The 15,266-nt window shown below is 38.4% G+C and overlaps 1 protein-coding gene across 2 annotated transcripts in view; it reads left to right on the top strand.

Moving 5' to 3' along the window:
- Positions 1 to 15,266, top strand: part of LOC117482807 (CMP-N-acetylneuraminate-beta-galactosamide-alpha-2,3-sialyltransferase 1-like) — a 135,554-nt gene that overhangs the window by 82,942 nt on the left and 37,346 nt on the right. For both annotated transcript variants that reach the window (XM_034130997.1, XM_034130998.1), the window contains 2 exons: positions 1,963 to 2,516; positions 10,756 to 10,949. In XM_034130997.1, coding sequence (XP_033986888.1) covers positions 2,226 to 2,516; positions 10,756 to 10,949 — 485 coding nt within the window. In that variant the 5' untranslated portion in view covers positions 1,963 to 2,225. The remainder of the gene's footprint in view (positions 1 to 1,962; positions 2,517 to 10,755; positions 10,950 to 15,266) is intronic.

The raw sequence follows: 15,266 nt of genomic DNA, 5'->3' as shown, positions 1-15,266 counted from the left end.
ACAATGACATTATTGTTCTATTAATATAAAGGGAGGTCAGGTACTCTTTAAAACAGCTGCTAGTTATGGGTACTTTTTACTGAAGTACATTTCAAAGCCCTCTTTACTTTTACTTGAGGAAAGAAGTTTAGTCAGTACTTCTACTTTTACCAGAGTATTTTTAAACACGATTATCTGTACTTCTACTTGAGGAAAGGATGTGTGTACTTTTGCCATCTCTGAACATCAATAGTGTCGCTGCGCAGTCTTTTTTCTGAGTCTTAAACCCAATCCTCTTTGCTTTCCTCCAGGGTGGAATTTAAATGACTTGATCAATTTCTAATCAGGAAAAAGACCCACAGTCTCTCTTTCTCCTTTTGTAGTGAAAGACTTTCCCACACATCTTTTATATGGAGGGCTCACTCAGAAGTTGTCGAGAGCAAACGGCAGATATGCATGTGTTCATTTTTCAGATATATGGCTCAGCATGTGTGGGGATGGCAGGACTTTATCTGCAGCGTGGATTTGCTGTTATCTAAATATAGATGCATTTGTGAAACCCTGAACACAGCTGCACATCAAAATGAAATCCGGGCTGTGTTTAAAAGGCAGAGGTGGCTTTTTCATGTTTAAATTAAACCCCAGGTGGTCCGCCTGCTTTATCAGTCATAAATCCCCTTCTCTATTTTATTCTGGGAATTGTGTCGATAGCAGGTTACTGACTGACTGTCGCTAGAAAATACCAGTTTACACCAGTGCTGCCTTGCCCTTTTAGCCAGATGTACCTCCAGTTGTCATATAAAAGTGGATATGAATGTGGTTATTTTTGTCATGCAATTCAAACTGTAGTCAGGTCTACATTTGTTTTACTTCCTTGGTGTCACAGAAGCAGATTTTTTAATCTAATTTAAGTTAGTTACAGTATCCATTACTTCTAATCCCGCCATTAGCCTTAAGGCCTTCTGCATATAAGCTTGTGTGAAAATGTGTTTCAATGCTTCACTACTTTAGATACTATTTCAGCCTTTTATCCAATGGTTTTAGGACTTAATTTGAACAATGTATCCTTGTTGCAAAGAGTGGATTTGACCAGATTTCAAGAGATCTTTGGGCGTTTATTCAGTCATGAAAACCCCAATGTCAGAAAGTTGATGTTAGCTAGATGGTTATACTGTGTTTTCTAGTTGTCAACACAAGAAAGATAAGGGCTGCAATTTCTCCATCAGCTAGAAAACCAAGATCAAATTCATTTATATTTGTTCACATTGTTTATTTTGGCATTGTGTAAGGGTGTGCAAGTTGCCCAAAGGCACTTTCTTTGGCAACTAGATGATGCGACACCACAATCTTCCACATACCCCTGGCAACTCTTGAAATTTCACCCTGTTTTACATTAGGATGTTTAACCTTCTGGTGTTAAAAATGTTAAAAAAAATACATTTCAATCCATCATTTTGAAGTTTCCGAGGTGTAAAAAGCATAGAAAATAAAGCGAAAAGATCTGCAAAATCCACATTAAGTAGACATTATTCGATTTTTTTAGGATGTGACACTGGATCAATAACTCATTCTGGTTCTATCCCAGTGTGTGGACGACTAGTGGAGTAGGACTTTCATTTTATATCCGTTAACAAAAGCAGCTTCTGGTTATTGGCATGCCCTTAACAGTGGGAGAACTGTAATCATTTTCACAATCAATGGAGACATTTCTGCAGCTTGATGGTCTTTTTAAGAGCTGAGAGACTGCAGCACATCTTGTGTGATTTGGCAATCTTGAAGGAGGAAAACAAGGCAATAAACAAAGTATGAAACTTTTATGGGAAACTTTCCACAGTCATGCACGTAAAACAGTAGCAGATGTTACATAGGGTTTGATTGTTGAACTGTTTGTACAGTGAATTAATGAGAATACTTGGTCAATTGACAGTGTGTGTTTAAAGTAAAAAAGTACTCACAAAATATCTTTTTTTATTTGCCTTTTAGGTGGATCATCAGAGGAATGGACGACACATCAGTCACTCACCCCACAGAGTCAACAGAATAAAAACAGCCTGAACTCGACTATCCAGCAGCAGTCAGAAATAATCAGTAACCATCCTTTTGTGTGGATTACTCTGCAAACAAAGCACCTCCATGAGTTTCATCAGGATCCTTCATGAACCCAATCTTGAGCCTGCAAAGTAGGAACAACAGGGAATGCATATCGGACATCAGAGAGACATTTGAACCCTGATTTTTGTGACGACATGCTTCTTCCAAAGCGTAGGAAAATCAGGACTTTAGCGTTGCTTTTTTGCGTCATTTCATTCACAACATTCCTGTTCAGCTACACGTTCCGGGACCCCTCGCTGTACTTCTTCAAGTACGCATTTCGCCTGTCGGATACCTTCTTCTCCAAAGGGCTTTGTGCATGCCAGCGATGTATGACAGAGCTGGAAGACGACCCCTGGTTCTCAGAGCGCTTCAATCAGTCCTTCAGTCCTCTGATGTCCCGGGAGAACAGCCTCCTCTCTGATGAAACCTTCAAATGGTGGCAGGTAAGATTCGAGGGGATTTGTTTTGGGGGGATTTGCAATGCTGTCCTGAAAAAAATTGCACATTCAGCTTCTGAGAGCGAGACAAGGAGAGATCATGAATAAAGAAGAGATCACACAGCGCTGTAACGCTCACAAGAAGTGTTTGTTTTTGCCACATTGATTGTCTCAAATCCAAGGGATCTTCAGCAGGATCAAGTTGTGAAGCTGACTCCCACGCACAACTTGTTCACATTTAACAAGTGAGAGGGTTGATATGGAAATGGTTGTTTACTCTCACAATCCTTCCAACATCTACAGGCAAAGAAAGACATTTCACATCAAACATTAAAGCATATATGCATAAGTGATGCCATTTAATTCTGCACACTGCATCCTGCCTCCAGAAGTAATGCAAATGTGCTGCAAACAAAATGCAGAGACACTGAAAAAACTGAAACGTTGACCAAAATACGTTAATGATCAGCTGGCAGGTGTCGGATTTCAGGAAAAACATACCTCTGGTCACTAGTCATCTTTATAAATCAGTAACTAAATTTAATGAATATCTTACTTGATAGAAGAGAAATACCACTCTCATGCATGTCTAAATAAGGAGCTAGATCCCACAGGATATTATCTTAGCTTAGAATAAGATGGATAGATAGATAGATAGATAGATAGATAGATAGATAGATAGATAGATAGATAGATAGATAGATAGATAGATAGATAGATAGATAGATAGATAGATAGATAGATAGATAGATAGATAGATAAACAGTCCAAAATATTTCAGAAATAGAAATAAAATAGCATTAAAAATGTAAAAGTTTAAGAATATAAAACAAAAAATAGATAATATATATACATGTGGAAAAACAAATAAATAATAGATAAAGACTGGAAACTGATAAAGCGCCTGGCAACATCTTAGTTATAGACTGTATTAAAGAATAGTCACTGTGATGTTACCCATTGATTTGGTTCAAATCTGATGCGATGAATTTGGGAGTTTGGCTTTGGGGCTGTCGCCATTTTGTGTGTTGGAACAAGAGGTGACCAAAGAGATGGAGAAGAGGAGGTGTGAGGAGAAGCTGTGATTTTAATTGGATGCCACTTTTGGCTACAGTTCCCAACTCCTTGTGTGTCTTTACCCTGGCGCTAAAACACACCCTGCCTCGTCGAATTTACTCTCCATCGTTCAGTATTGAAGAAGACTTGAAAGTAGCAATTGAGACCATAAATGTTTACTGTAGTATTAAATCAAGCTATCCTCTCATAGACTTCTATTCAATCTGTATACTTTAGTAGATTAATGCATATCCGCTTGCCTTTTTAGACCCAGCAGTTGCCCCTCGGTCCGAATGGTAAATAAATACACCTGGCAGAACAAAACATACATGTAAAGATGACAAGTTTTGGTTTTATGGGAGTTGTTATTGCCCTGGCACATTGCCTTTATGATGACAACAAGTCTCCAGGATTGTACAGATTAAATTTAACATGATATTGAGCTTTAAATATGATTTGAAACATGAGTTGCTTTCTGTTGCCATCGGTCTTTATTCTAAGCGAGTGTCTGCTGGCTTTAGCTCACTTAGCATGTGTCGTATCGATCTTCTAGTCTCTCTCAGGGTAAATTGATGCTTCTTTTCAATTAGAGCCTATATGTTAATCTTGCTTTAGTTTGCACTCGTGCAGCTGGTGGAGGAATATTTATCTCTGCCTCTTCCTTATAATGGATTTGTCAACTGTACGATTGCTGAGTGTTAAATGGTTGCTTAAAGAGAAAAACCCTGGGATTCTACACAAAAACCTGGAATTAACTGACAGAGATATTAACGTTGCTCCATTGGAAACATCTCAATGGATCCACTGTTTTAATACATGAGGTGTATTATGGAGGTTTTCTTGTTCAAATCCCCTTTCTTGTAGATTAAAATTCCCGTCAGCTATATAAATAATTACGTACCAGCCTTAATTAAATTCCATCCGACCAATATATAAAGTACCTTCTGTACATCCCATTATTAGAGTACAGCTCTCTAAATTAGAAAAGCCAATTCACAAAATGTATGTCTCACAATTATCCTACCTTTGTCTGGAAGGCATCCAGAGCCTCAGTATTCGACTCACACTGTGTCCAATTAGAGGCAAGAACAGAACAATTACTGCAAGGCTGCCTCCTGTCACTTTTCATTTCAGGAAATGCTGCTCACAGTGAGGTAAGTGTCAACTATCAACGGCAGCTGGCAAGATTGTTGTCTGGCCTTAAAAGGCATGACCTACAATGATACGTCAAAGCAAACATGCAACTCAGATAAAAGTAATTACAATAAAGGACCGTTTTGAATTAGCTTCAGCAGCGTTTTTATCGTTTTAATGCCATTGAAGACCACTTTGGAGAGACTACAGAGCCAAGGTAAAAATGTTAGCATTTTTAGCTACCTAGCGTCACCTGTTTTGATGTCCGTTTTTGCTTATAACGTCGCAAATACGTATCATTCAGTGGTAATGTTGGTGTCGTTAGATTCTGTGTCACCTCACGATGTGAAACGATGTGTTGGATGTGGTGAAAAGATAATGAATAAGGTTTTGTGAGTGTCACTTGTTTTGCATCAATCTTGATACAGGGTACTTATTATATGTTGTACTTTGGATTCCTAAAGCTTTTAGTCTACTAACCCATCATCCAAGGGTAGTTTTCACTATAAGTAAAAAATAATTTTTGGACGGACACTATAATTTACAGTTTTTTACTATGTAAAATCTGAATTTTCTTTAAAATAAAAAACATCTATATTGATTCTGACTTTTCTACATCCAACTCACAGGTTTATCATTACTTTGAGAAAAAAGATTATTAATTTAACCCTTTTAGAAGTGAAGTTATAGTCATTTGTTCTGGGAATGGCATTTTCGAGCCTGAGACCTGAAAAACAGGCTCAGGGCTTAACAGGTTAACTTATCGGTACCACTTTACAATAAGACTACCCGTATAAAGGGTTTACGAATAGTTTGTAATTCATTTATTAATTAGGTTGTGAAAACTTTATAAATCATTAATAAACTTTTATAAGACATGAGATAAACAGGGCAACTGTGACCGGCTGCTTGCCAAATAGTGAGCCCACATTTATCTGTACTGCTAAGCCTTATTAGAAATGGTAGTAACTCATTAATAAATGGTGATTTGTTTCACACTTTACAACAGGGGTGTCAAACTCAATTTCATCACGGGCCACGTAGGAATTATGTTTGCACTCAAATAGTACAGCGGATAAGCACAACAATTGTGCATTTTATGAGAAAAGCATGACATTTCTAACATAGTTAGTGCATACCATAAGGTTTATTTTCAGATGTGGAGGGAAGTCAGATTTGACCCGTGAGGACCGTGAGAGGTCAAATCCAAGATGGCCGCCAGTCTCTCGGGTCAAATGTTCAAACACGTTTAATTTTGGAACCAAACATTGTAGAAAAACATTTAAGGTGTCATATCCAACTAAATTAGGGATGCCCAATCATTTGGTGATACTTTTGAGATCGCCAGAATTCAAGAAAATGCATTTAGGTGAAGATAAAGGTAGAAATTGACCAAAAATAAGCTGTCAATCAGTTGAAATTCATACATGGTATGTGTGTGTGTGTGTGTGTGTGTGTGTGTGTGTGTGTGTGTGTGTGTGTGTGTGTGTGTGTGTGTGTGTGTGTGTGTGTGTGTGTGTGTGTGTGTGTGTGTGTGGTCACCCAGCGCTAGCATTAATACAGAGACTGGAGGAATATCGCTTTACTTGGCACAGTCTGCATGCTGAAGCCAACATTTGTTTTTGTCTTCAAATACATACTTACATGATTGTGACGAGCATAATATTTGCTCCCCGCCCAACTCTCTAAGTGCTTGAACTCCGTGACAGGAGGATGAAGTATGTATAAATGGATGGAACTATCAACAAAACAACAGCGTTTTATTCCCCAATGTCATATTTAATAGAAAAATAATGATGCACCACTTATTGGAGAAAGAAGAATGGGGAACAGAAAGGTTTAGAGAGGGACAACATGCTGAAACCTTGCAACTTCAGTGCCAGAGAAAAAAGGTACTGTGAGTACACTTGTGGTTATTGTCCTCATGTTGCACATAGACAATTCAATTAAGATGTTTACCGCATGTGGGCAAAAATCCATCAATCTTTCAATTTTCTAAAACTTGTTATATCCTTAGAGTCATTTAAAATTAGTTTTTTTCTCCATGCCATGGAGTCTAAATGGGTAAACCTTTGTATTTGTAATTGTACAGCCATGCTAGGACAAACAAATCCCCTTTGCCAATGTTCTCTCTGCCACACACACAACATAGATAACCCTTTCTTTGCATGACCTCTAAATGTCCATGTGAGCCACTAAAGAACAGAAAAAAAGCTGCGCTACCTTGGCTTTATAGGTGGACAGGCAGGGAATTGAACCCCAACCCTCTATAAGTGGAAAGGGACAGCGGTGAACCTTATAGTTGAGTGCAGCCCTTTGTTAACAGCGAAGGTTAAGAGAGCTGTTTGTGCTCTACATGGAACTGTTTTCCATCTCCCTCTTTGGTTTACATTATTATTATTTTTCTATTAAATATGACATTGGGGAATAAAACGCTGTTTTGTTAATAGTTCCATCCATTTATACATACTTCATCCTCCTGTCACGGAGTTCAAGCACTTAGACTTAGAGAGTTGGGCGGGGAACAAATATGATGCTCGTCACAATCATGTTAGTATGTATTTGAAGACAAAAACAAATGTTTTCATCAGCATGCAGACTGTGCCAAGTAAAGCCATATTCCTCCAGTCTCTGTAGTAATGCTAGCGCTGGGTGACCATAAATCCACTGGAATATACCACACACACACATTTAGCAAATTTCAACTCATTGACAGCTTATTTTTGGTCAATGTCTACCTTTATCTTCACCTAAATGCATTTTCTTGAAGTCTGGCGATCTCGAAAGTATCATCAAATGATTGGGCATCCCTAATTTACACACACACACACACACACACACACACACACACACACACACACACACACACACACACACACACACACACACACACACCAAATTTCAACTGATTGACAACTTATTTTTGGTCAATTTCTACCTTTATCTTCAACTAAATTCATTTTCTTGAATTCTGGCAATCTCAAAAGTATCACCAAATGATTGGGCATCCCTAATTTAGTTGGATATGACACCTTAAATGTTTTTCTACAATGTTTGGTTCCAAAATTAAGCGTGTTTGAACATTTGACCCGAGAGACTGGTGGCCATCTTGGATTTGACCTCTCACGGTCCTCACGGGTCAAATCTGACTTCCCTCCACATCTGAAAATAAACCTTATGGTATGCTCTAACTATGTTAGAAATGTCATGCTTTTCTCATAAAATGCACAATTGTTATAATATGAGAGCTTATCCGCTGTACTAAAAGGGCCGGTTGTAACTTTAAGACTATATCAAAAAATGTCACAAAATGATTAAAAAAGAAAAGCCAAATTCTGAAAAAAATTGAAAAAAATAAAAAGGGACATTTTGGGGGAAAAGTGACATTTAGAAAAAAAAAGTGACATTTTGAAAAAAAAAGTGACATTTTGAAAAAAAAGTGACATTTTGAAAAAGAAGTGACATTTTGAAAAAAAAGTCAAATTCTGAGAAAAGAGGCATATTTTGAAGAAAAAAAGTCAAATTTTGGCCCCCCTGCTTTACAATAAGGCTCCCTTTTGGCAACTATAAATGTTAGTAACTCGTAAATAAATGGTCATAAGAGATGCCAAGAAACATCAAAATGGATGGGGAAGAATCAACTCAGTGAACAACAGATAGGTAGCCAATATAAGGCTTAGTCATCTTGCCAAATAGTGAGCCCACATTTATATGTACTGCTAAGCATTATATTGGCTACCTAGCTTACTTCGTCTTCTTCATCAGCCAGCATCCTTGGTATCTGTTGCTCACTGAGTTGATTCTCGCTAAGTAGCCAATATAAGGCTTAGTCATCTTGCCAAATAGTGAGCCCACATTTATCTGTACTGCTAAGCCTTATATTGGCTACTTAGCTTACTTCATCTTCTTCATCAGCCAGCATCCTTGGTATCTGTTGCTCACTGAGTTGGGAGGCTGTGGCTCAGTGGATAGAGTGCTGGACTTGGAATCAGAGAGTAGCAAGTTCGAGTCCCACTGCAGTCAGCATGTCGTTGTGTCCCTGGGCAAGACACTTCATCCCAGATTGCTCCTGTGGGGATTGTCCACAGTCGCTTTGGATAAAAGCGTCTAACAAATGACATGTAATGTAATGTAATGAGTTGATTCTCGCTAAGTAGCCAATATAAGGCTTAGTCATCTTGCCAAATAGTGAGCCTGTGTTGATGTATTTATAAATGGTTCTTAAGGGTAGTCTTATTGTAAAGTGGTACCAATTTATCCTTTAGTTATTTCAAGTGTTTCATGCTAAACGAACCCCCCCATTTGGAAAATTCTAATCTGCATCCCAATATTCCGAAAATTCAACGGATCATAATAGTAGACATTAGCTTCAGGCTTTGTGGATTACTTGTAATGGTTGGACGTTATCAGGATACAAAAAAGGTAACTATTCCCTTACAGTTGCATTTAAAAATCAGATTACTGTTACTTTTCAAAAAATTGGGGATTACTAGCAGGATTGCAATGTAAGTAAACAACTAAAAAGAGCATATGTTTGTTGTAAAAGGATCAGATTTCATTTATTCTCTTTAAGCTGTACTGTTCTGTAGGATAATACTTTCAGTTTGAATCCATACGCTATGATTTCAGCAGCTGGATAAACATTATTTATAGTTTGCTCCTAAATGTCTGTATTGTTTGTGAAATTGGCCATTTAAGATATCAGAAATAAAAAAATGTGTTCAATTTTTAAGCAACTACTTTGTTATTCCTGTTCACCAAGCTCAATTCAGACAATTTAATAGAACATCTGATTTGTTATTGTATTAAAGCATTTGGAATAGTTTTACAAATGCAACAAAATTCTCTGAAGGCACATTTAAAATCACACAATCAACAAACTGTATTGTATAAAGGGCTTGGATAAAAATGTCCAATATATGTTGTGTTACCTGGGAGTTTAGTCCTATGATTAAAAACGATATTTCAGTAAAAAATATATTTTATTGCCCTATTTTATTGTCAAATATAAAGAAAAGTGCTTAATGGTTCCCCCAGTATTGTATTGGCAAGGTGAAAAGGCGTGATATTAGGAGCATGAATCACTTTGCGTTAAAGATTGCAGAACCTTGTGAATCTGCACTGTGTTTCCAGCAGCACAACAGAACACTGTACACACACTCACACACACTCACACTCACACACTCCTGCTTTTATTTCCTGTCTCTCCGAGTTCAAAGCCACCAGAAGAAGGCCAGCTCCAAAAGAGCCCCTACAGACCATGCTAAGCGCCCCTGAGGTTATTTTTTGAAATGTGCTCGGTGTCTCAAACACCGCTGCCCTTCAATCACAGCTTAAAGTGGCCCTCTCTCTCTCTCTGAGGTCTCCCAGTACATATCCCAACTGCTCAGTCTATGGAACTTTTTAAATCTCAGCTAAAAACACCTCTTTGCACTGGCTTTTAAAGGGACCTATCATGCAAAATGCACTTTTAGATGTCTTTTATACATAAATATGTGTCCCCGGTGTGTCAGGGAACTCACAAAGTGTCAGAAAACAAAACCCTCTCTCTTTTCCACCGTACCCACATCTCTAAAAACGGGGGGGAACAACGGAGGGTGATCCAGATTTGCTGCCGATATGATGTAATATCTTAAATGTGGACCCACGGCACTATCAGAAACGTTGCTGTCAGAAACAATGCATGACGTGTTTTGGACTTAATATGGTCTTTGTTTACATTAGCAAGCATCGCTAACACTCAGAGCTAACCTGTACTGGAGAGAGTATGTGTAAAGAAGCAGGAAATAAAAAGGAACCCACCTTGTGGTTAACCCGCAATTTCTTCTTTTTTTTTTTTAAAGCTATATACCCAGAATCAGCACTTTAGTAACAGGGTTGAAATAAAGTGGAATGAGGCTAGAATGGGTGATCTGTTTGGTATTTTGAGCAAAACACATCACAGACATGTTTTTTATATATCTGAGACCAATAATATATGCCTAAAAATAGCATAATAGGAGACCTTTAAATGTGCTATATAAATAAAGATTGAGATTGAGCTCTGTGTCTCCAGTGGTTGCAGTCAGAGAGGCAGCCGGCTAACTTCACTGAAGTGGTGGACGAGTTGTTCCAAGTCATCCCCGATGAGATTCTGTACATGGACGCCGGGCCAGAACGCTGCAGAACCTGCTCTGTGGTGGGGAACTCTGGGAACCTGAAGGGGTCTCGATACGGGAACCTCATCGACTCCAGTGACTTCATCATAAGGTCAGTGAGCACTTCCATCTGGGCTGGGATTTACAGAGCAGTGCACTCACCGATTGCTGGCATTTGCAATGACCTTTGTTTATTGTTTTCCGTCCTACTGGCTTTAAAATGTGTAGAATGTAACTTTACCTCGTTCAAAATATCGAAAAATTGATTGAAAAGCCACGAAATGAGTCGACATTTTACCACTTCTGGTTCCCTCGTTCACGTTTTGTTCTCCGACATAAAATACAGCAGTAAATACCCCACTGGTGAATCAAGAAAACGGCGGTTGCTGACAAGTGTCTAAATGAGACGACGAAACGTCATCACGCCAAACATTAGCCGCCTTTAGCTTAGCGGTGGAGACGTGAAGTCATGTGACCGTGCTGTGGTTCCTTCATAGCCCAGCATTAGCCACATTTAGCTTAGCGGTGGTGACGTGAAGTCATGTGACCGTGCTGTAGTTCCTTTATAGCCCAACATTAGCCTCCTTTAGCTTAGCGGTGGAGACGTGAAGTCATGTGACCGTGCTGTAGTTCCTTTATAGCTCAACATTAGCCGCCTTTAGCTTAGCGGTGGTGACGTGAAGTCATGTGACCGTGCTGTAGTTCCTTCATAGCCCAGCATTAGCCACATTTAGCTTAGCGGTGGAGACGTGAAGTCATGTGACCGTGCTGTGGTTCCTTCATAGCCCAACATTAGCCACCTTTAGCTTAGCGGTGGTGACGTGAAGTCATGTGATCGTGCTGTAGTTCCTTTATAGCCCAGCATTAGCCACATTTAGCTTAGCGGTGGTGAAGTGAAGTCATGTGACCGTGCTGTAGTTCCTTTATAGCCCAACATTAGCCTCCTTTAGCTTAGCGGTGGAGACGTGAAGTCATGTGACCGTGCTGTAGTTCCTTCATAGCCCAGCATTAGCCACATTTAGCTTAGCGGTGGTGACGTGAAGTCATGTGACCGTGCTGTAGTTCCTCTATAGCCCAACATTAGCCACCTTTAGCTTAGCGATGGTGACGTGAAGTCATGTGACCGTGCTGAAGTTCCTTTATAGCCCAACATTAGCCACCTTTAGCTTAGCGGTGGTGACGTGAAGTCATGTGACCGTGCTGTAGTTCCTTTATAGCCTAACTTGTTTCTACTGGAGATTGTATTTACGCCCCAGAAATAATGTAAGTGGTGTTAAGAGATTATACTGCTGAACAAAACGTGTAAGTATCATACACGTGTGTTTGCAACGGATCCGTATTTCTGCAAATGTTTTCACTCCTTCCTCCACAGCAGCGATCAATTATATGAGCCGCAAAACATCCATCATATTATAATACTCAACAAATATTTGTTTTGATTCCTAATCAGTTAATTGAAAAAGCTTTTGATTTCCCTCACTGTCTCTTTCTCATCTCTTTCTGCCACGTCACAGCATGCACTCGGCACAGATGTGTGTGTTGGGGATTTTCCTTCACACTCCTTCGTTCTGCACTCGCTAACATCTTGAGAAAATTGACTTAACTAAGCAGCAGATGAAAACAATTTTCGGGGTTTGAATATTGAAATGTTTATTAAGGAGTTTGTCGCTCGCTGTAATCTGTCACACCAATTCTCAGCTCTGCAGGGAGTAAATTAGCAAAGAGATGGAAAGGTGATTTTCTGAAGGGGTTTGTGGGTGAGCTCTCTGCCGCAGAACTGTTTTCTTTATTTAAAAAAATAATAGGCTTATTTTCATGTCAAAGGGTAAACAAACAGTCTCACTCAGACTTTCAATCTCCAGGGGCGGAATATGCTAATTCCTAAGTAAAGTAGTATCTCCTTGAATTATAATATTATATAACAATGATACTAAATAAACGGATGTCATATGAGACCAGAAATGTAATAGTCCTTGAGTCCTGTGAGGGTTAAAAGAGACTAAGAACCAATGTTTTATTCCAAATATCCATTATGTATTTTGCTCACATCCTCCAAAGCCTGCTTTTTGAACCACTATGAATATTAAACCCTCTTGTTTGCTCAGCAGATTGCATTGGTAAAATAGATTTGAGTCTCAAAAAGAGTCTTTGCATCTGCCAAATGCAAAAACAAGCTTGATGGATTTTGAATAATGATGTTTGAAGTCCTCATTAAAATGAGATTATGTTTTCTGTTCTTCCAAGTCAGACGTTATTGATAGGATAGGCTGACACTTTATTTGGACATCTAATCACAGGGAAAGTACACACAAAAAACATTAAAAGTTTGTGTTTCAGTGGAGATAAAAAGTACATTCAGGGCTTAACGTTGATGCTTTTATCTGGTAAATGTGAAAGTACAGCTAGCTTTATGAAGAAGAAGAAGACACAGATAGCAGAGTCGCACTTCATCTCTACTGCTGCTCGGACACACACAGGGTGGAGATAAGGAAGAACAATCTGGAAAAACAAACAGAACCGGCCTCTTTAAAGTAGAGACACTACATACTGATATACACCTGAACATCAGCAGGAGAGGACTCTTTAAAGTAGAGACACTACATACTGATATACACCTGAACATCAGCAGGAGAGGACTCTTTAAAGTAGAGACACTACATACTGATATACACCTGAACATCAGCAGGAGAGGACTCTTTAAGTAGAGACACTACATACTGATATACACCTGAACATCAGCAGGAGAGGACTCTTTAAAGTAGAGACACTACATACTGATATACACCTGAACATCAGCAGGAGAGGACTCTTTAAAGTAGAGACACTACATACTGATATACACCTGAACATCAGCAGGAGAGGACTCTTTAAAGTAGAGACACTACATACTGATATACACCTGAACATCAGCAGGAGAGGACTCTTTAAAGTAGAGACACTACATACTGATATACACCTGAACATCAGCAGGAGAGGACTCTTTAAAGTAGAGACACTACATACTGATATACACCTGAACATCAGCAGGAGAGGACTCTTTAAAGTAGATACACTACATACAGATATACACCTGAACATCAGAAGGAGAGGACTCTTTAAAGTAGAGACACTAGATACTGATATACACCTGAACATCAGAAGGAGAGGACTCTTTAAAGTATAGACACTACATACTGATATACACCTGAACATCAGCAGGAGAGGACTCTTTAAAGTAGAGACACTACATACTGATATACACCTGAACATCAGCAGAAGAGGACTCTTTAAAGTAGAGACACGACATACTGATATACACCTGAACATGATCATAATATGTCCTCTTTAAATGTCTAGCTTTATGCAAGACCGCATTTAACAACCATGTGATTCCTTTATTCGTTTAACGGATGCTTCATGATACATTAAATATATTTTACTCAACCTTTACGTAACTAGGTAAAGAGGTGCTGCAGTATGAGAAAAATAAAGAGCTTTTTGAACATTAAAGCATGGAGAAATGTCACAGAAGAGGCACAAAATACAAATATTGACTTGAATATAAGTAATTACCTATTACACAAATATAGCATGGCAGTATCAAGTCCATTTCTGCCTGTGTCTCTGATAAAACCGAATTATAAAAAAGATAGTCAGTGAAAATGTAATTAAGGAACTATAATGAGAAAATAGTAATTGACAGACAACCAATGAAGATGAGGCACGCTGAATAATTAGGGACCATTTATAACTAGATGTATGATGTATTATATTTCTTATCCCCCCCAAAAAAAAAAACGTATCAATAATGTAAAAGCTGCTTATGGATTCAGATAAAGTGGCATGCTGATTAATACTCGATGCACTACCTGTATTAATCTCTTCCTCAGAAGTTGATTTATAGCTTGACCTATCGCACTAGCAAGCATCTTGCATTTCAGGCAGGTTACTACATGTAACCTGCATACATCTAAGCTGATATTTCTAGGTTTGTAAAACAAATAAATACATTTACGGAAGCATTAGAGTCTGGTAATATTCCCATTGGACCAAAAGCTAATTTGTCCGACAACTTGTTATCCCGAATACAAAAGCCCATTGTTCTGAAAGCCCATTACTCAGAAAGTATCCACTCTCCCTGTAACAAACAGAAACACATGGCTATTTATTTTTGCACAACGATGTAATAGACCTTTATAAAATTCCCGTTAATTAAAGCTGACAAGAAATTAAAATGCAACAACAATTTAAACAATTTAAACAATTTAAAAAAGAAAATTAGAAATGTAAAATAAAAGCAAAACAGAAAAAACACAGTAAAACATGGACAATGATACAAATGAGAATTTAAAGTTAACCCAAATTAAAAGCCATATTAAAAAGCTAGGTTTTTAATTTGCTTTTAAAAATGTCAAGGGAGTTTGCTGTTCTAAGATCCACGTTACAATGT

Source organism: Trematomus bernacchii, unplaced genomic scaffold, assembly GCF_902827165.1.
Source record: "Trematomus bernacchii unplaced genomic scaffold, fTreBer1.1, whole genome shotgun sequence".
NCBI lineage: Eukaryota > Metazoa > Chordata > Actinopteri > Perciformes > Nototheniidae > Trematomus > Trematomus bernacchii.
Note: the sequence above shows the minus strand (reverse complement) of the source record. Positions and strands in the feature narration are given on the sequence as shown.